We start from the raw sequence: 23,380 nt of genomic DNA, 5'->3' as shown, positions 1-23,380 counted from the left end.
CTGAGGGCAGGACAAGAAGCAACGGGTGGAAACTAATCAAGGAGAGAAGCAACTTAGAACTAAGGAGAAATTTCCTGACAGTTTGACCAATTAACCAGTTTTTTGGCCCATCTTTTTCTCTCCCAAACCGACAAACAGAAAAAGGGGTGTCCAAATGTTTTAATAAATAAAATGTGCCTCAAAATCTTATTGCCTCACTTCAGAAAGAAAGAGTTTTGGTTTTCTACAAAATCCTTTCACTAATAATTTCGCTAAGCAATGGGTGGAAACTAATCAAGGAGAGAAGCAACTTTGAAGCAAGGAAAAATTTCCTGACAGTGAGAACAATTAACCAGTAGAACAACGTGTCTCCGGAAGTTGTGAACGCTCCAACACTGGAAGTTTTTAAGGAGATGTTGGAAAACCATTTGTCTGAAATGGTGTAGGGTTTCCTGCCTAAGCAGGGGGTTGGACTAGAAGACCTCCAAGATCCCTTCCAACTCTGTTATTATATATATTATATATTACCTATAAATAACTGATGAAGAGACACTGAATGCAGATCCTGCTTGTTCACATGGAAACGAACTGAGAAACAATGCCAGTTTTCTAAATCCAATTATTCAGATTGAGGTACTGACATACAGAGGCATGAGTTCCCTAGGACCACATGTTCTTGTTTTCAAATCATTATTACCATACATGTTTTATTTACTGGGCATGTTTTTTGGGTACAGCAGTTGTCAGGTGTTCTATGATATCTGGAAGCACATATGCCCGAAACATTAATAAGGCTGGGATATTATTTGTTAGTTCTACCACCAACAGGGATAAAAGTAGGGACTTTTATATTCACGGTTTTATTAAGATGACAGTATAATATTATAATTTTCTTTTTAGATCAAGCTTTTGTTTTCGTGTGTGTGTGCGTGTGTGTATTTGTGTGTGTCCATCCATGCACTGTGATCGTCTAACAATATGTTGAGAAACATTTTTTTAATACTTTGTTGTATAAACAAAGACTTAATTGATCCCACTGAGATCCCGGGCCTATGGAAGCACACTCATTACCTCGTCTTACCTTAACCAGTCTTGCAAAGAAAAGGTCCACTCATTAAGTTCAGACATTAGCAACACAAACAAATTAAAAAGAAAGAAAAGAAATTTCACTACCCTGATCAGCAAAACGGTTGGCAATTCCAATCAGTAAACTCGTCAGGATTGCAAAGCAGATAGATATACCTGCTCATGATAATAACCTAAAAATCCATGGATTCAACAATGGGAGAAGATTCGTTTCCAAAGTATGAAACTAACAAGCTTCCTTCTTTCCCAAATACTTGTCATTCAAAAACTTTCCTAGCAGGGGAAAAAAAAAAAAAGAGGAGCAAATGTTTAATAATGTATCAGAGCCGAGTTGATTATACAGAGTAACAGGTTATCATTATTCATTTATGCGTCTTCAGCCAGGTAAGCTGATGGGGTTTTGACAAGCGGCTCCACAATAAAAGTCATATGGAATGTTATGGACACATTAAACATTAATCGGATTCTACACACTGCAGCATGTTGACCCAACCTTTTCCTCCAAGTGTGAGCAATCAAGACACAAAGGTGATGGAAGTGCTAAAATAAAGAAGTGTAAAAATCAAAATGTCAAGGGTTGGAAGAGAATATCATGACAACTTTCCGTCGTCAACTTTTTAGGGATAAAAATGGAACCTGGGATAGACACGCAGCACAATCTCTTACGTACCTTCTAGATACGCAAATTTATGATCCTAAATTCAGATTTATATGAATATCCTTAGGCACCTAAAACTTTCACTGGTCTGGGTGTCTCTTTAGGACAGCTTGGTTAACATGGCATGTTTCACTGAGGTCTTGATGTTAGCTGAACTACGTGTAGTAGACATTCTTAATGTGTCCTATGATTCGTCTACTGATAATTATCTATCTCAATACATGTCAAGCCAATTGGCTATAATATACTATTTTGAATCTTCAAGAATTCTATAAAGCAGGAATGAGTAAGTTCTGAAATGCTGAAGTCTGGATTTTCTTCAGAATACAGATAAGCTTCATACAACAACTCCATCACGCTAGAATAGAATAGAATAGAATAGAATAGAATAGAATAGAATAGAATAGAATAGAATAGAATAGAATTTTTTTATTGGCCAAGTGTGATTGGACGCACAAGGAATTTGTCTTTGGTGCATATGCTCTCAGTGTACATAAAAGAAAAGACACGTTCATCAAGGTACAACATTTACAACACAAATGATGGTCAATATATCAATATAAATCATAAGGATTGCCAGCAACAAAGTTACAGTCATACAGTCATAAGTGGAAAGAGATTGGTGATGGGAACGATGAGAAGATTAATAGTAGTGCAGATTTAGTGAATAGTTTGAAAGTGTTGAGGGAATTATTTGTTTAGCAGAGGGATACCCTTTGGGAAAAAACTGTTCTTGTGTCTAGTTGTTCTGGTGTGCAGTGCTCTATAGCATCGTTTTGAGGGTAGGAATTGAAACAGTTTATGTCCAGGATGTGAGGGATCTGTAAATATTTTCACGGCCCTCTTCTAGAGAGATTTGCTACATAATACCATTAATTTTATTTTCATCAACAATCAGCAGATTGCATAAAATATAATTCAAAGGGGAAAAAATGTTATGTTCAGCCTTGCATCAGCTGTTGTTTTCATTGTGACGGCAGAAAAATTAGATCTGCATTTAGGTGATAGATAATTTCACATCTGTGTGGACAAGATAAAGAGATGACCTTGAAAAAGATAACATGTGACAGCAGCCATTTTGAAAGCATGGGCTTAGCTCAGAAAATAAAAAAAAAAAGATGAGAAAGAATAGAATAGAATAGAATAGAATAGAAAAGAAATTTTATTGTCACTTTAAATGTACACTAATCAGCATACATTAAATTAATACAAGGCCTCTGTGGCTCAGACTGGTAAGACAGTCTGTTATTAACAGCAGCTGCTTGCAATTACTGCAGGTTCAAGCCCCACCAGGCCCAAGGTTGACTCAGCCTTCCATCCTTTATAAGGTAGGTAAAATGAGGAACCAGATTGTTGGGGGCAATAAATTGACTTTGTATATAATATACAAATGGATGAAGACTATTGCTTGACATAGTGTAAGCCGCCCCGAGTCTTCGGAGAAGGGCGGGATATAAATGTAAATTTAAAAAAAATAATCATCTTTTGGTCTACACATCTTAGTTATTTCCTGTTCCGACTTTCATTTCTCAAATCCAACCAATAGTAAAATCTATTCCAAATCTCATAGTATTCTGTCTCTCCTTTGTTTTTTTACTTCTAGCGTCACTCTATCACATTCTGCACAGTCTAATATTTTCTTTATTATCTCCCTTTCTAGAGGTATATTCTCAAAAGCAAAAGATTATTGGTGAAAGATTCAGCTGCGGCTGGGAAAAAAAACGATTGGGCAAAGATTAGAATTGAAACCAGAAATATTTTTATTAGGAATCATAACAGAAGATTACAGTAAAGGCTTAACACACTTAATACTGCATATCATAACAGCAGCGAGAATGGTATACGCCCCACAGTTTTCTACCTTTTCTAAGACTGATCATGTTAAAATAAACCTGAAACAATAAGAAAGTGATCACTGTTCTTCGGGACTTGGCCAACAATTTTTGGCAGTACAAAAATACGGCGATCAGGAAACTAACAGAATAACAGAGTTGGAAGGGACCTTGGAGATCTTCCTTATAATGGTTGTCCAATCCCTTCTTAAAATCTTCAAGAACTGGAGAGGACCCACAATTTCTGGAGGCAAGTTCCACTGATTAATTGTTCTCACTATCAAGGAATTTCTTCTTAGTTCTAGATTGGTTCTCTCCTTGATTAGTTTCCATCCATTGTTTCTTGTCTTGCCCTCTGGTGCTATAGAAAACAGGTTGACCCCGCCTTCTTTATGGTAACCTCTAACAAGAAGTCAATCTCATAGTAAATGATCACTATATTTTTTTGTTAGTTGCAAAGTCATATCCGACCCATCATGACCCCACGGACAACGTTCCTCCAGGCCTTCCTGTCCTCTACCATCCTCTGGAGTCCATTTAAGCTCATGTTGACTGCTTCAGTGACTCCATCCAGCCACCTCCTTCTCTGCCCTTCTTCTTTTGCCCTCAATCGTTCCCAGCATTAGGCTCTTTTCTAGTGAGTCTTTCTTTCTCATTAGGTGGGCAAAGTATTTGAGTTTCCTCTTCAGGATCTGGCCTTCTAAAGAGCAGTCAGGGTTGTTAACTGTCAATTTAAAGTATAATAATAATAACAACAACAGAGTTGGAAGGGACCTTGGAGGTCTTCTAGTCCAACCGCCTGCCCAGGCAGGAAACCCTACACCATTTCAGACAAATGTTTATCCAACATTTTCTTAAAAATTTCCAGTGTTGGAGCATTTACAACTTCTGCAGGCAAGTTGTTCCACTGATTAATTGTTCTAACTGTCAGGAAATTTCTCCTTAGTTCTAAGTTGCTTCTCTCTTCCATTAGTTTCCACCCATTGCTTCTTGTTCTACCCTCAGGTGCTTTGGAGAATACTTGACTCCGTCTTCTTTGTGGCAGCTCCTGAGATATTGGAAGATTGCTATCATGTCTCCCCATGTCCTTCTTTTCATTAAACTAGGCATACCGAGTTCTTGCAACCGTTCTTCATATGTTTTAGCCTCCAGTCCCCTAATCATCTTTGTTGCTCTTCTCTGCACTCTTTCTAGAGTCTCCACATCTGGTGAACCTTGGAAAAGGCATAGTTTTTATATTCTACTGTAGCTTCTAAGGAAATCACATAAGTGCTTTGGAACAACTTGGAAAATGGAGAACTTACAGTTTGGGATCAGGTAAGGCTATGATCTGGAGGAGACACTGATCTTCTTGGGAAGCTTAAAAAGCATCTGCTGAACCAGGAAGCAACCTATTTTTTTTTAATCCCTCTACTATGCGTAATACACAGCCGCTATTACACAACGTCTGTGCACTCAGGAAAATCATTTTAGCACAACGTTCCAACTCTCTAAAATCTTTTTCTCCCTCTCATCAACTTCCTTCAGAAAAAAAAAATTGCATATCCAGCTTATTTTTTGTCATTGCCTTGCTGAGCTCAATAGAGGCCGGGGAAATGAATGAGAATAATACTTAAGATCTTTTCATTTGATCTAAAGCATTTTCTTAAAATTGCCAATCTAGCTACAAGAACACGCACACAATGATAACACCGTCTTTATTACACAATGACTGAGAATGAATTAGCTCGGGCAGAAGCCAAAGTTTATTCAATATTGTAAGTGCGTTGAATTTCTCTGCAAACTTAAGGTTAAATGCCAACAATAACAATAACAATAATAATAATAAAATACTTTAAAACAATTTTCACTGATGAAAGAAATGCATTAATTTATAAGAGGAGGTTTGGAAGGAAACAGGGGGAAAAAATGGCATTTTGCTTTGTCGGTGGAAAGGAACTGCTGCAAACTTTGTAACCTACGAAACGGCTTTTCACATTGCACCACGATGACTCAGACTTTAATTTAATCTTCCATTTTTCTTTGTGTAATTAATTCAGATCATCTTTGGTACATTTTTACGTGCAGATGTTTTTGCAGAGGCACAGTAGGAAATTTCAGCAGTTTATATTTGATTTAGCCCAAAAGAGCAGGCTTCTAAACTGCATGAAGAGGGAAGAAGGGAGGGAAAGAGGGAGGGAGGGAGAAAAGAAGGGAAGAAGGAGGGAGGGAGAGAGGGAGGGAAAGAGAGAAAGAGGGAGGAAGAGAGGGAGGGAGGGAGGGAGGAGGGAGGGAGGAAGAGGGAGAGAGAAACAAAGGAAAGAAGGAGGGAGGGAGAGTGGGAGGGAGGAAAGAGGAAAGAAGGAGGGAGGGAGAGGGGGAAATGAAGGAAAGGAGAGAGGGAGGGAGGAAAGAAGGAAATAGGGAGGGACAGAGGGACGGAAGGAGGGAAGGAGGAAGGAAGGGAGGGAATATGGGCTAATTCTAACCATTGATCTTGCTATTGTAAGTGTAACTGCCTTATTTTCTCCATCACTGACTCGCTAGTTATATTTCAACTGGAGGAGAGAATTCGTTAAACAAAAAGGAATGAAATATGTACTCTATTATCTAGACAGCAGTTTTCTGTGTAGGTTTAAATAAGTTTGAAAGGCATATTTGTTATAAGTTAGTATAAATAGCATTTTTCAGTCTATCAACTTTTTCGTAATGTAGAATGAAGCCTGTGACCATTGCTTACAAATTCTCCCTCGCTGTTTGTCTTGTGTGTTTGCACGGCTGACCTAGATTCCTGTCCAAAACATTTTGTTCCTTCATCCAAGGAACTTCATGACAGCAAACTTCTGGTTAAACAAAACCTAACTAGTCTGGATATAGTGGTTTTATTTCAATACTGGCAAGAAGATATCCTCCTTCATGGCACATGGATGCTAAAACTCTTGGATGTTAAATGCTAAAACATTAAGAAAGTAGAGACTTTGTAGATCAGGGTGTTCTGTCTCCTTCCCCACTTCAGACCCACGAGCTGGCCTTCAGCCAGTGGATTCATGGCTCTTATCAGTCCTGGCAGAGAAATTGCAGCTGCCTGCCAAAGTTCAAACAAATGACTCACGTAGCAAGACTTTCAGCTCTTTTTGAAAGGTTCAGCTAAACTTTGCTTCCCGTGGAGTGAGAGCAGTCCTAAAGCTCCTTATATATCCTGTGGATATATATACTCCTTATATATTCCTTTTGATGACGCCGCCTCTCTAATCTTCTGAAGTGCGGGTCAAGCCAAGCTTGATTATTATTATCAGCTGGGTCTGAAGGCGTAGCCTGCGGAAGGGAGGAATCAGGGAATGACAGCCTCATTACGTCCTCCAACTGGTCTGCTTCTGGCTCCTGGAGCTGAGCCAAAGGAATTGGTGCTCCCGAGGTAAGCCTTACCGACCCTTCCCCCTTGCTTTCGGAGTCACTTTCGGGCATGGGGCCAGGTTTGGGGGCTGGAGTCACAACACAGGGTTGAACTGAACTGTTGGGTCCTTGGTGCTCTCTGAGCTTGGTTGTTTACTCGCAGACATTTCATTACCAAACCAGGCAATGTCATCAGTGCATGATTTTACCTAGTCTGGTAATGAAACATCTGCAAGAAAACAACCAAGCTCAGAGACCACCAAGGACCCCACATTACGAAAGCTCGTATGGATCACAGATATCAACCTCAGCCAGCAGTTTGCTGCATCCCGGAGTCAATAAGGAAAGCTTTGCTCTGTCTGGCGACAGATTTGGTCCATGTGTCTGTAATGTTGTTAACAACAGACATTGTAACATTATGAAACTACAATTCAATGAAGGTGGTTGGAAGATCCATTAAAATGTTGCCTTCTGTTAGAGGCCCATTTGCAGAATTTTAATAGGGTCTATATGGAGCTTATAGGGACACGGTGGCTCAGGGGCTAGGACGTTGAGCTTGTTGATCGAAAGGTCAATAATCAAACAAACAAACAAACTGTTGTTAAGTCGCGGATCACCTGTTCATCATTCCTTCCCACCAGACCAAGTTTCAGCTGCAATGGAGGGTCAACTCCATGCATTATTTGACAGATGATAATCCTGACCTTTGATATCCCATAATTCCATCGGACTGGGTCTTCTGCCACAGACAAAAATTCAATATCCCCGCGTAGATGAAGTCGTCTACAACTATCTGTTTAGCAAATAATGCCATGCAGTGTTATGGCCCACTGCCTCTTTTGCCAATATCGAGTTTCTGATGAACACTTTATTCCCCTATATCATCTGAGACAATGTACACCATCTGAAATTGCGTTCTTTGATATTTGTTCTCCCAGAGCTGGACCGTTCAGCTATTTTTATCTTTTCCATTTATTTTCCAACACAAACCTTTCACCCTTGATAATCTTTAATACTTCTAAGTTTATTCACACGCTTCTTCCTCTCTCCAGAAACATTACAAATGCATCTGTTGTTAAGTTCCGTGCATGACCTTAGAGGCACCTATCAATATATTTCCTTTAACAATAAAGAAATAAAGTTCCTTTCCCTGGTTTGGGCATTGACTTATCTCGGTGGATTTTTCTAACTATTTTGGTTGTATATCCAAGTTTTCTTTTTTTCTTTTTCTTTCTAGTCCAAAAATAGGAAACGTTGACCACGTATCTAATTTATCAAAACCTTTTACCTTTCAATTCTGATGTATTATTAATTTTCAAAATTAGTAATAATACATGATTAAGAACTCCTCAGTAGCCTGTCCTGATTAGTTGGATTGAAAGGAAGTGGAGATAGTTTAAATTTAATTTTTTAATATAAATTATAATATTGTATGTTTCTTGTTCATTTATACCAAGTCTGTTCATCCATTTAAGTCCAATACAACCATACATGCAGAGATACACACACACATACATACACACACACACACAAACCCACAGTGGTGCGATTTAGCTGGTTCTGTCCGGTTCAGGCAAACGAGTTGTGGTGACTGCAGAAGGCTCTGCCCGTTCACCTGGATATAATGCACAAGCAAAGAACATGCGCGGAAGGCCATGTGCATGCGTAGAGGAGGCACATACAAGCGCAGCAAGCGTGCCCCCTCGCATGCACACATTTGCGAACCGGTAGGGAAGGTAAGTGAAGTCCACCTCTGACAAAACGCTCAAATAACCCCCAAGTTTGTAGTAAGTAAATTAGCCTTCAATTACTACAATCGGTATATCATATTTGGAGAATGGTACAATCTATTCCTATTTATTTACTTTTTTTTTTCAAAGAATGTTTGCTATGTAATGGATATAAATGATTTCCTTAATAAATTATTGCAAGGAGAATTGAGGGTGAAGACATGGAGTGAAGCAGGGGTGAAATCAAGTAGGTTCTGACAGGTTCTGGAGAACTGGTAGCGGAAATTTTGAGCAGTTCGGAGAATCGGTAGCAGAAATTTTGAATAGTTCAGAAAACCGGCAAATACCACCTCTGGCTGGCTCCAGAGTGGGGTGGGAATGGAAATTTTGCACTATCCTTCCCCTGGAGTGGGGTGGGAATGGAGATTTTGTAGTATCCTTCTCCTGCCCATCCACCAAGCCACACCACACCCACCAAGCCACGCCCACAGAACCCGGTAGTAAAATAATTGGATTTCACTGCTGGAGTGAAGTAACAGAAGAGGAATAGAAAAGGGAGAATGGATGGATGGAGACAGACAGACAGACAAATGATAAGAGAAAGATCCAAAAGAATATAGAAAAATATATTATACTGCATACAAATATTTTAAAAATGAAAAAGAAAGCAAAGCAAATGTTTGCAGAGTTACATTTTTTATTTAAAATGGTGCATACTGGTTGGTAATGAAGTCCAGGAGAAGGATATTTCTAAGAATATAAGTCTCTCCTGCAAACAGCTGTGAAAATTCAAGACATTGGTTCTATTTTCTGCGTTTCTGACATGAAGGTGGCCAATTTTTGCTTTCCTCTCCTGCAACCTTGTTTTAATCTAATATTTATGACATTGTGTTTCTGAACTTTAAGGTTCTTTGCTACATGCTTAACAAAAATAAATGACAGTATTTTTCCCTATGCACACTGCCCTAATTCAACAGATATGACTAACTCGAGCATACAGAACACCATTGTGTGTTTATACATATTGGCTATACAACTGTGAAAATGAAGAAACGTTTCAGGTCAGTGGAATGGGAGGAAAGTGGTGATGTAACCGGTTTTCCCAAAAATAAGACATCCCCTAATAATAAGCCCAATTGGGCTTTTGAGCACATGTGCTAAAATAAGCCTCCCCCCAAAAATAAGCCCTCCCTGAAAATATTTAAATGCAGAGCTGGAAATCGGGAAAGACAGCAAGAGGAGCCCCATCCTGGAAACGTCCTGAGTTCTGAGAATGTGACCTCCTGAGTCTTGTGCTGTAACATCCTGAGTGGTAGGTTGTGTTGTAACGTCCTGAGCTTTGGTGTTGTGGCCTCTGGAGTTCTGTGATGTGATGTCCTGAGCAGATGGCTGTGATGTAGCATCCCGGGTTTTGGTTTGGTTCCAAGTTCGAGGTCTTGCTATGTGTTCATGGTGTGTGTCAGTTGCTTTATGTTTCCAGAAAGCCCATTACCACTACAGGAGGCCACATTCCCAGAACTCAGGGCATTTCCAGAAAACCCATTAACCAGGTCATTTCAACACAAAAGACTAATGGGCACACAATTAGGACCACACCCACACAGGATGCTACGAAACAGCTGACTAATATGCAAACACCCAATCCACCTACCAATCAAGATGCAACCACACAGCCAGCCAACCCGCTTACAGCAACACTCCCCACCTCCCCACCAGTATTTATAGAGAGACGGCAGCTCCGACCGCACTCTGCTTGCACAAGCACGAAGCCGAAAGCACCAGCCTGAAGATGACTAGTGAGACCTCGTCAAAACGTTGCCAAAACACTCTCAATCTTACACGGGAAAAGACCCGAATACGCCACGACCTATATACCTATACCCGTGAAAACCTATGAAAACATACACACACACACACACACACACGCATGCACACACACACACACTAATACACATTGCACGCATCATATTGAGCCTGTTCTCTTACTGTAGATCAGAATATCTGCTGAAAGAGCACTTAATTATGTCGGTTACACATTCACCTCTGTGCAACGGGATTTGTATTTTAGATGTCCTTATGTCCTTCTTGAAAAACCCTCTTCTGCAAGAGTCAATTTCATGTGTAGTGAGATCTTTAATGAACCCATTAGCGCTGGAAGATAATGGTTGAGATTACTTATTAGCCTTCTTTATTTGACTGGCTCATTTGCTTAATTTTAGAGATGGTAGGATGCTAAGAAATCCTATGTTTAAATATAGGACTGTTAAAAAAGTATCTGCTGACAGCTAATAAAGGTAACGCTGAATCCACCTTCAACATCTCATCCAAGAGAGGTTGAAGGTGGGCTTAGTGGGGACCTACACACTGCTTTCCACATAATGGAGCTTAACACATATTAGGTACCACATGTAGATGAGTTAAGTTGCCCTTTCGGTTAACATATCAATTCTCTGTCCATATCAATATCATTTGAGGCCCTTCAGTGGGAAGTATAATAACTGTATTTTCTGCATTTGTCCTACACATACCCTTTACTTCTTTAATTCCGTGAATATGCGTAAACCACTTCATTATTTACCACCTTGTATTAATAATCTACCTTTCTTCCATGTAAAGATAAAGGTTAAGGTTCCCCTCTCACATACATGCTAGTTGTTCCCGACTCTATGGGGCAGTGCTCATCTCTTACCTTCCCACCAAAGGTGATCCCTATTTTTCTACTTGCATTTTTTTACGTGCTTTCGAACTGCTAGGTTGGCAGAAGCTGGGATAAGTAACGGGAGCTCACCCCGTTACGCAGCACTAGGGATTCGAACCACTGAACTGCCGACCTTTCGATCGACAAGCTCAGCGTCTTACCCACTAAGCCAAATAGATACAGTGGAAATTCCCTATCAACGCAGTGACTATATAAAGGCATCTTTTGTCCTAGGAATGACAATAAATCGCCATAGTGATTTTGTCAATGCCAATGGTGTCCCAATGGTGCTCTGGATGTTTTGGGATTGCACTCAAAGTGCAATCAAATCACTATTTATTTACTGCACTTATTTCCTTAATTAATATGCTGCCCATCTCACAATTGAAAAACAAACAAACCTCTGTACAATTTATCTTTGCTTTCTTTTGATGTAGTCATCCCATTTCTGTATTTGCATGTTGTGCTTCCCACCCCACACCAGTTCTTTCTTCTCTCTTTCCTTTGTCATTTTCCCATTAATTCATTTAAACATAAATAACATTTCTTTATGCCATGTATTTGTTCCCCTACTAAATGCTGTTATTTAATATTTTAAAATTTACTCATTATTACCACCATAAATTCCAGATTCAAAATATGTAGGATAATTCATAGCATCAAATATTAACCAAATATTAACAATATTTAATCAATCCCGAGAATGCACCTCCAAGTCAGTGGTGGGTTTCTGCCAGTTCACCCTGGTTCTGCCCACTCGCTCAGATGTCATCACGGATGCTCTGCACATGTGCAGAAGGTTCGCATGCTCACCGTTCTGAACTGGTAGCAAAGATAAGTGAAACCTACTACTGCTCCAACTCCCCACAATTTCCAGTTGAAAAAGAGAATAGCATCATTGAAGTTCGAAGATTAGGACTATATAGAATACAGCTCGCCTGTTTGGAACCCTCACCACATCTCTGACATCAATACAATTGAACGTGTCCAGAAATATTTTACAAGAAGAGTTCTCCATTCCTCTGAAAACAATAAAATACCCTATCCCACCAGACTTGAAATCCTAGGCTTAGAAAACTTGGAACTCCGTCACCTTCGACAAGACCTAAGTCTAACTCATAGAATCATCTATTGTAATGTCCTTCCTGTTAAAGACTACTTCAGCTTTAATTGCAATAATACTAGAGCCACTAATAGATTTAAACTTAATGTCAACCGCTTTAATCTAGATTGCAGAAAATATGACTTCTGTAACAGAATCATCAGTGCTTGGAGTATTTTACCTGACTCTGTGGTCTCTTCCCATAATCCTAAAAGATTTAACCAAAAACTTTCTACTATTGACCTCACCCCACTCCTAAGAGGACCATAAGGAGCGTGCATAAGCGCACAAATGTGCCTACCGTTCCTGTCCTATTGTTTTTCTTTTCTTCTTTCTATATATATGCTTATACCTCCTTATATTTACCCATATGTGTTTATATACTATATAATCTTTTGTATGATTCCTACATATATTGTTGTGACAAAATAAAATAAATAAAAAATAAATATATACTGATTTATATTATTAGTGTTAACATTGTGTTTTTTTTAAAAAAGAAGACTTGATCCAGTCAATGTACTGTCCACAAAATATGTATATGGAATTTTTTTTTAAAAAAACTTGTTTTGAAAAAAATCAGGTTATTTTAATTTTTTCTCATTCACATCTTCTCAATGAGCAGGTGCAAGTTGATGGGGGGAAAAAAACCCACCCGTCAAAAGAAGCTACAAGTCTGACTTCTGAACCCGACGAATTGTGGAAAAGACAGAAAAGAGATCAACCTCCAAAAAAACCATGCTTTTTGTTTTAATCTCCAAAGATGAGCAAGGACTGGACTAGAATTTTAAATTTTTAAATGTTTAAATTTTAAATTTGGTTTTAAATGGGTTTTATTATTTATATCTCTATTTTAAATATTCGGCCTATGTAATAAGTTTTTTAAATTAATGTTTTACCCTGTATATATATATGTTTTTTTTATATGGCTGTAAACCGCCCTGAGTCCCTAGGGAGATAGGGCGGTATAAAAGTACGAATAATAATAATAATAATAATAATAATAATAATAATAATAATAATAATAAGAAGAAGAAGAAGAAGAAGAAGAAGAAGAAGAAGAAGAAGAAGAAGAAGAAGAAGAAGAAGAAGAAGAAGAAGAAGAAGAAGTGGGAGGGGCAAGGGAGGGGAGGGGGAGCTTGGAATAAAACAGAGAGACCGGTGGGGCAGCGCAAAGAGGAGAAAAACAGAAGGTCATAAAAAGGATTGCCTCATTGCCTCATCAATAATAGAAATATCAGTGTCGTACAAACTTCTTTTTATGATGTAGGCAGCCTACTTTTTAAAAAAAAAAATAAGAAAAGAAAAGAAACAGAAGCAAAGTTCATTGTGAAGAGAAGAATTACCCTATTCTCTGTGGGCAAGGGACTGTTATTTATTGCCTGTGACATCCCAGGCCTTGGTGTCACCAGCTTTCAATTGGCCAAGTCACGTGATTGCCATTTTCAAACAGAACTGACAAGATAAGAGCTTGCTAACGCTGGGAGCTACCAAGACCTCTTTCTCTTAGAAAACCTGCATCGTATCTAATCTAAATGGGATTGATGATGGCCAAGATAAGCTCACCTCCCAAACTGCCGAAACACACACGCACAAAACCACTCTATCATCTTCTTTAACTTTTCAGCCTAAAGAAACAACTTTACTTAATAAAGTTTGTTTAAAAGACTTGTGTGGCTGCCCATCTCAAGACCTAAAATGGACACCTAACATCAAAAATATCATCAAAAAAGCGCAACAAAGAATGTTCTTTCTCCGCCAATTCAGGAAGCTCAAACTGCTCAAGGAGCTGCTGATCCAGTTCTACAGAGGAATTATTGAGTCTGTCATCTGCACCTCTATAACTGTCTGGTTTGGTTCTGCAACCCAACAAGACAGACACAGACTTCAGAGGATAGTTGGAACTGCAGAAAAAACAATTGCTTGTTGTGACCCAGGCCCAAGTAGGTAGTAGGAAACTCAGTCAGTGAAAAAACAAACAAACTTTATTCGAACAGCTGAGAATTACTTCATTCTCAGTGTATTTCAACTAAATTAAAGCAAATTCCTCCCAACACAAATTCCTCAGTCCTATCACCAACCTTGGTCCAATTAGGCAAACTGCCAAAGGCCTTTCTTGGCAAACGTTCAGAAGACACTGATACAAAAATAAAGACAAGAAGACGAAGCGATCAACGTTGTTTTCCGGCAAAGAGCCCAAATGCCGTTGCTGGACTTTTAAGCCTTATGGGAGGGGCCAATCATCTCTTGGCCCTACTCCCGAGTCATCCCCTTTTGGCAGATCTTCTCATATTAGGAACAGGCCCCTCCTGTTCCTCTGCCTCACTACTGTCAGTCTCTGGAGGCTCTGGAGTTCGCACCTCATTCCCCAATGGCCCTGGCCGCACCTCAGCCTCCAATTCAGAGCCCCCATCCAGGCCTTCCCCAACCTCCAGGACTGGCCCACGCTCTTCCTCAGCCTCATCACTGTCCAACTCCGTTGCCAGCTCTTCAGGCTGCTGGCGGATCACAACATTACTAACAACCTGCCTTCCATTGAGGATCTGTATACTGCACAAGTCAAAAAGAGGGCTGTGAAAATATTTACAGACCCCTCGCATCCTGGACATAAATTGTCTCAACTCCTACCCTCAAAATGACGCTATAGAGCACTGCACACCAGAACAACTAGACACAAGAACAATGTTTTTCCAGAATGCCATCACTCTGCTAAACAAATAATTCTCTCCACACAGTCAAACTATTCACTAAATCTGCATTACTATTACTATTAATCTTCTTACCTTCCTATCACCCATCTCTTCCCACTTATGACTGTATGACTGTAACTTGTTGCTGTATTCTTACAATTTATATTGATTGTTTCCTACTATCATATGATTGCTTATTTGTACCCTATGACTATCATTAAGAGTTATACCTTCTGATCCTTGATGAATGTATCTTTTCTTTTATGTACACTGAGACAATATGCACCCAAGACAAATTCCTTGTGTGTCCAATCACACTCGGCCAATAAAGAATTCTTTCTATCTATCTATCTATCTATCTATCTATCTATCTATCTATCTATCTATCCATCCATCCACCCATCCATTATCTATCTATCTGTCTGTCTGTCTGTCTATCTATCTATCTATCTATCTATCTATCTATCTATCTATCTATCTATCTATCTATCTATCTATCTATCTATCTATCTATCCATCCATCCATTATCTATCTATCTATCCATCCACCCATTTATCATTTATCTACCATCTATCTATCTATCTATCTATCTATCTATCTATCTATCTATCCATCCATCCATCCATCCATCCATCCATTCATCCATCCATCCATCCATCCATCTATCATCTATCTATCATCTATACATTCATCTATTATCTATCTATCTATCTATCTATCTATCTATCTATCTATCTATCTATCTATCTATCTATCTATCTATCTATCTATCTATCTATCTATCTATCTACAGTATCTATCTAGCTAGCTAGCTAGCTAGCTATACATCCATCCGTCCATCCATCTATTATCTATCTATCCATCCATCTATCTATCATCTATCTATCTATCTATCTATCTATCTATCTATCTATCTATCTATCTATCGGCATAACTCTGAACTTCTTATCTGGATGACTGTCCATTCTGACTTGGGGATTATTTAATCCATTTGCAGATGATTCTCTCCTCCTAAAGGCTTCAGGTGATATCTAAAAGTAATAAATCTCAACTGAGGTAAAATTACAGGGAGGAGGAGGATCCGGAGGAACGATTATGAATCTCTAAAAACTTTGCAGAACCAAACCATCCTCAATATGTAATGCAAATTCTTGAATGTGGAAGATATTCAGGGTTAGACTACGGCAGAATATTCTCGTAGTCTTTCTAGATCAGTGGTTCTCAACCTTTATAGTGCTGCGACCCTTTAATACAATTCCCCACGATGTGGCGACCCCAACCGTAAAATTATTTTCGTTTTGAATTTATCGCCGCCTGAAGTCAGACATAGCGATCTGAACTGCTTGTGATTGCCTTGAGGACGGAGGCATTAAAGCGGAGACTCCTCCTCTATTAAGTTTATCGCGCCTGAAGCCAGATTAGGCTAGCGATTGGGAGTGATTGCACCTGGCTTGAGAGGGAGACATCAGAGCAAAGATTTCTCTCTTTTTTAATTCATCGCGCCTGAAGCCAAATTCGGCTAGCGATTTGAAGAGCCTGCAGCTGGCTTGTGGAGTCAACCATTGGAGCGCGATTCTTTGACTCGCAAGTATACTTTCCATATTTCCGATGGTCTTAGGCGACCCCTGGCAAATCGTCATTCGACCCCCAACGGGGTCCCGACCCACAGGTTAAGAACCACTGTACTAGATGACAGATATGGGTTTACAATGTATTCTTGTCCTGCTTGATTAGGGGTTCAGTATTATGAACTTTGATCTGAAATAAACTGGAATTGATCCAAGAAAAGAAATCTATAATAACCCATAAAACCCACAGTTGTTGAAAGTCTGGCCACAACGTTTTCCACTGGCTGAAATTTCGGATAACTTTCAAAGTCATATGGATTTCAAATGCATTCATGATTAATAGCAATAGGACTTAGACTTATATACTGCTTCACAGTGCTCTACTGTCCTTTCTAAGCAGTTTACAGAGTCAGCCTATTGCCCCCAACAATCTGGGTCCTCATTTTACCCACCTCAGAAGGATGGAAAGCTGAGTCAACCTTGAGTCCTTTCAGGATCAAACTGTTGGCAGTGGGAATGCAGGGTTAGCCTGCAATACTGCATTCTAACTGCTGGGAAGTAGGGAGGGAAGGAAGGAAGGAAGGAAGGAAGGAAGGAAGGAAGGAAGGAAGGAAGGAAGGAAGGAAGGAAGGGCAATAGCAACACCCCTGAGACTTGTATACCACTTCACTGTGCTTTTACAGCCCTCCCTAAGCAGTTTACAGAGTCATGGGTGAGACAATTCTCATATTAGCATGATTGTGACTATATTTTACAATTATTATGCCCTGCTTATCATTTACCAAGAAAATTGTTGAACATTGCAAATAGAGGAATATGGATGAGATCGTTTATATTCTTAGAAGGATCTGGGAGTACACATCTGGATTTAAATATTTTGCAGAGGAAAAGCACATAATGCTGGCTCAAAGTGTGAATTGAACATCTGTGCCAATCTATATTTATGAAGTTTTCTGCTTTTTTTCCTAACATCGCATAACAGCTTCTTAATTTTTGCCCTGTAAAAAGAATGATGGATGCATCTGATAGGACCCACCTCTTAAAGGCTTAAGGTGTCATGTTCTCTAGATGTGATGGCACATTATTATTATGACTCTTCAAAAGACCCACTAATTTAAAATGGGAATGTTCAGCCCACCCTGTGATCTTTTGATTTTCACCCATTCCCACCCCTTTTTAATTCAAATATCTGAGTAATGAGCACCCTAGAAGTGATGTATGGGAACATTCACTGTAAGTTGTCCATAAAAGGTTGACTTTTGTCAAAGCTTGTAGTGAAGTGTTCAGCCACTACATTCTCTCACCTATGTGTAGGCTAATTAGATTAAATGTAGAAGATCAATCACATAGTAGTGCCTTGGTAAGATTAATTGCTCCATCTCTGCAAATTAATTTTTAGCATGCCACTTTGAAGGTGGTGGGAACCAGTACAGCTAAAAGAACTGTACCCAGACAGAATGCATATAGTTATCCTTCAAAGCATGTCCTTACTGAAGTTTTATCTTTTCTGTATTTACCATTTCTATTTAGCGTTTACCATTTGATTATATACAGAACGTATAAAGAATGTATAAAGAACGGTTGCAGGAACTGGATAGAATAGAATAGAATAGAATAGAATAGAATAGAATAGAATTTTTATTGGCCAAGTGTGATTGGACACACAAGGAATTTGTCTTGGTGCATATGCTCTCACTGTACATAAAAGAAAAGATACGTTCATCAAGGTACAACATTTACAACACAATTGATGGTCAATATATCAATATAAATCATAAGTCTAGTCTTATTAATTATTATTAATAATTATTAATCATATTATTATTATTATTATTATGATGATGATGATGATGATGATGATGATGATGATGATGATGATGATGATGTTATTAATCATCATGTCTAGTCTCATGAAAAGAAGGATTAGGGGGTGACATGATAGGAGTGTTCCAATATTTCAGGGGCTGTCCCAAAGAAGAAGGAGTCAAGCTATTCTCCAAAGCACCTGAGGGCAGGACAAGAAGCAATGGGTGGAAACTAATCAAGGAGAGAAGCAACTTAGAACTAAGGAGAAATTTCCTGACAGTTAGAACAATCAATAAGTGGAACAACTTGCCTCCAGAAGTTGTGAATGCTTCAACACTCAAAATTTTTAAGAAAATGTTGGATAGCCATTTGTCTGAAGTGGTGTAGGGTTTCCTGCCTAAGCAGGGGGTTGAACTAGTAAACCTCTACTAAACTTTACTGACTGTCCCTTAGTTCTCTTAGTTCTACTATTATCAAAGGGGAATGAAACTTTTTTTCTGTCCCTTTTCTTTCCATACCGGGTAGAATGTCATGATCTCCTCCCCTCCCCCGCATAAGAAATTTAGTTTATCCCCTTGGAGCACCTCAGTGGTTTTTTTTCTGCATATTCAACAACATTGCAATATCCCTTTTGTGGTGGTGGGACCAGAACTGCATATCCCATTCCAAGAAAGTTCCACTCTAAAGAAAGTTAGTAAGATACCGCACAGTTTAATGAGTGATCTTTTCCCTTTCTCTTAATCCTCAACATGGAATGGGCCTTTTTCATGCCAAGATTCCTTTCTTTCTTTGCAGTCCCTACTAGCTCAACCCACGACAATGTGTATATATATAGAATTAGGAATAATTGATAGCTCAAAGGAGCATCGCTTTACAATAGCTTATCCAGGTCCCATTTGGGGGAATTACAATACTTCTGGTGTTATTTGCTGCTTTTCTTTTGTCTTAGTCCAGATTATGAATGAACTTGTTAAATTCACCAGTCAAATGCATAAACTTGGAGAGCTTCCCTATTTACAGGACTTCATCAATAGAGATGTCATATTCTTCCTACGTCACTTTCTTTAACAGTTATCAATCCATAGGAGGTTATTTTCTCTTATCCCATAATTGCTAAGGGGGGTGGGGGTGCGTGCATGGCACTTTGTTATGAAACTCCAGAAAAAACAGTATCTGATAGATTATGCATATAGAATAGCAACAGCATTTAGACTTATATACCACTTCACAGTGCTTTACAGCCCTCTCTAAGTGATTTACAAAGTCAGCATATTGCCCCCAAGAATCTGGCTCCTCATTCTACTGATCATTCCAGGATGGAAGGCTGAGTCAACTTGGAGCCGGCGAGAATCGAACTGTGGGCAGTCGGCAGAATTAGCCTGCAGTACTGCATTCTAGCCACTGCGCCACCATGGCTGTTATCTATCCAACTACATGATTTGCTTCTAAACACAATTGCCACGTTTTATGTTACATTGCTTTATGAAATAGTTATCATATTCATCTGCTCAGCGTAATCTTCTTGGTAATTTTTTTTTCTATTTAAAATAAAAATGATAAAAGTTATACATCAATTTAAATAGTTCCAAGCAAGGTTGAAGGGGAGAAGGGAAAAAAAAATCCAATTTGATACCACTAAAACATTCCTTGGAAGCTAATCCTACATGTTTTGACTAACGTTTTTGATACAGCTCATGATTTCTGATATATTGGTAGTTCTACTGCATTTTCTGATTATATTGGTAGTTTTCAAACAACTCCCAAACTATCAGAAAGTTTGCACACAATAAATTGGTCTGGAAGTAAAAAAAAACAAAAATTGCATCACTTGGGTATAAAAGTTCTCACTACACAACACTAATTATCCTAGATATGAAACTTCAACTTGAAGGGAAAGATAATTAACTGTTGAAGAGAAGTAGGTGGGCCTAAACTGACCATTTCTCTTACCCAAAAATATTTCTACTGCCTGTAGTAGCAGTAGCAATGGCACTTAGACTTATATACCGCTTCACTGTGCTTTACAGCCCTCTCTAAGTGGTTTACAGAGTCAGCCCACTAATTTGGGGTTCTCATTTTATCCACCTCAGAAGGATGGAAGACTGAGTCAACCTTGAGCCTGGTGAGATTTGAGGCAGCTGGCAGGCAGCAGAAGTAGCCTGCAGTACTGCACTCTAACCACTGCGCCACCATGGCTCATGGTGAAGAAGTAGTTGCTTATGTTAACAACAGTAGTTAGAATAGATGTTCCTACGTTTTGTGCCTGAGTTTTGTTTCCTCTTAAGCTTTGGTTTAGATAGGGTCTTCTATTATGTTGGGGCTTCTTCAACTTTACACAGATCACTGATAAGAACTCACATAGAGCCTTCCACAGAAGAATGTAGCTTCAAGTGGGAAGCCCTCTCCCATCATTGAAAAAAAAAAGTTTAAGACCGTATTTTTCGGAGTATAAGACACACTTTTTCCTTCCTAAAAGAGGCTGAAAATTTGGGTGTGTCTTATACTCCGAATGTAACCCCACCCACCTGTCAGCCCTCACCCTTCGGCTTCTATGCATCCTCTTCCTGGCTGCAGAGATTGCCACTTACAATGGCTTGTATTTTTGGGCTCCACACATTACGTTTTCAGCCTCCAAACGCTCCATTTGAGAGCCCTTAAAAGCTGTGGGGATCGCCAAAGCACATAGCTGCCGATCGCCACCTGAAAATGCGACACTTTCGGAGGCTGAAAACGCGATGCGCCTTGCCCAAAATGGTTACCCAGAAAAGCTGCTGCCTTGTCTTACCCCTTCCATGCTTCGCCTGCTTTAGTCACTGGAGCTCCCTCTAATGATCAGCTGTGCTTTAAAAGCTGTTTTTCAGCCCCAACGTGAGGGAAGCAATCTTCTGTGTTTTGCCTGCTTTTCTAATTGCTGCTCCCTCCAACGATCAGCTGTGCTTTAGAACCTGTTTTGCAGACCCAACCTTAAAACCAGCAAGTGAACTAATGTGCTGAAGCTGACCAGGCTAAGGACGCTAGCCAGAGGAATACCTGATAGGCAGATTTTTTTTTCCTATTTTCCTCCTCAAAAACTAAGGTGCATCTTATACTGGGAAAAATACGGTAAATCAAATATGGCTAACATTTGTAAGAATAACCCATCTTTCATATTTTCAATAGAAGCTAAAAAAGACATTGTTTGCCTTATCTCAAAGCAGAAGCAAAACCCAAAGTTTTGTGGCTTCAAAATTAAACAGTTACATAATAATTCAGGTATTTTTATTATTATTATTTTTTTAAATATAAGAAGTGAAGTATGGGTTGTCTGGAACAATGAGATTTGAAAACGTATCATATACAAATTATCTCATCCGATCTACCCTGTTTCCCCCCAAATAAGACATCCCCTGATAATAAGCCCAATCGGGCTTTTGAGCGCATGGCAATAAGGCCAAGCGCTTATTTCAGGGTTCAAAAAAAATATAAGATAGGTTCTTATTTTTAGGGAAACACCAGAGGTGGGTTTCAGCAGGTTCTGACCAGTTCTGGAGAACCAGTAGTGGAAATATTGAGTAGTTTAGAGAACTGGTAGCAAAAATTCTGACTGGCCCCGCCCCCATCTATTCTCTGCCTCCCAAGTCCCAGCTCATCGGGAGGAAATGGGGATTTTGTAGTAACCTTCCCCTGGAGTGGAGTGGGAATGGCGATTTTACAGTATCCTTTCCCTGCAACACTCACCAAGCCACTCCCACCAACTCATGCCACGGCCACCAAGCCATGACCACAGAACCATTAGTAAAAAAATTTGTAACCCATCACTGGGAAACACGGTATTCATAAGTATTAAAAATGCAGGTTCAAAGCATTAGCTACATTCGAGTCATCATCATCATCACCACCATCATCATCATCATCACTCAAGTTGGGGTATCATACCTTGGTCAACTTTGCTGCAATTTTTAGGTTCTTCAAATCCCCAGTCAAAATGGAAAGTCTGCCTTTGTATTCTGCCCAACAATGTAACTGAAATTAAAATAGAACCACTCAAGGCCAAGCTTTGCTCAAAAGTTACCCTCTTCTTGACCCTAACAGCTCTACTGCTCCTGATTCTTATTTCCTATTTTTTTTATATATATATATATATATATTTATCCCCTCCCCAGATTAGCATTGTATGGTTTAAAAATTTACAGGTTACCAAGCTTTAGCCTTCCCCCCATCTCGAAACAGAAGTGAACGTTTGGCTCCATCATGTGACTCTCAAAATAACCCCAAGCAAGCTCAGGGAAAAAATAATTGAAACATGGGCATCTCGACCTTCCGCTTACCTGAACTTGTCTGGTTGCTTTCCGTTAAAGGTTCATTTCTCTTGCCTTAAGTCTTTCTCAAGCCAGGTTTTTTTTTCCCCCTGATGCAGTTTCAAAGCAAATATGACCAAATACAAGAGACTTACTGGACTCCGGATCTGAGTTTCCATCTCCCTCTGTCCGACTGTTGGGTGAGGTCTGCTCATAGTACTCCTCTTGAGGGAAACCCAGTGGCAAAGGATGGGTCATACTGGTGTTACTGCTGGGCTCGTGGTCTCCCAGCCCACTGTCACTGCAGCTTTCTTGAGACCCATCGGGGAGATGAAATGTAACTCGGCGCTGGGACTGCAGAAGGAAGAAAACCACAGAGTTCCAACAAGGTTCCCAAGCAGGGGTGGGCTTCAAAAATTTTAGCAAAGGGTTCTCTCTACCTGGTTGCTAGGTGGGCGTGGCCATGGTGGCCACGGTCTAGTCAGCCTGCACTACCGCGGGGAGAGGAACAGTGTTTTGCCCTCCCCGGTCTCCCGAGGTTTTCCTTGAGCCTCCGGGAGGGTGAAAACAGCCTCCGCAGG

General features: G+C 39.6%; 1 protein-coding gene across 1 annotated transcript in view; it reads right to left on the bottom strand.

The window, feature by feature from the left end:
* PCDH11X (protocadherin 11 X-linked) overlaps positions 1–23,380 on the bottom strand; it is a 785,021-nt gene that overhangs the window by 157,744 nt on the left and 603,897 nt on the right. Inside the window, exons 6-7 of the mRNA XM_058197151.1 lie at positions 22,955–23,153; positions 22,438–22,524 (exon numbers count right to left, since the gene is read on the bottom strand). Of these exons, the coding sequence (XP_058053134.1) occupies positions 22,438–22,524; positions 22,955–23,153 (286 nt within the window). The remainder of the gene's footprint in view (positions 1–22,437; positions 22,525–22,954; positions 23,154–23,380) is intronic.

This window comes from Ahaetulla prasina, chromosome 11 (genome assembly GCF_028640845.1).
Source record: "Ahaetulla prasina isolate Xishuangbanna chromosome 11, ASM2864084v1, whole genome shotgun sequence".
NCBI lineage: Eukaryota > Metazoa > Chordata > Lepidosauria > Squamata > Colubridae > Ahaetulla > Ahaetulla prasina.
This window is presented reverse-complemented; position numbering and strand designations above follow the sequence as displayed.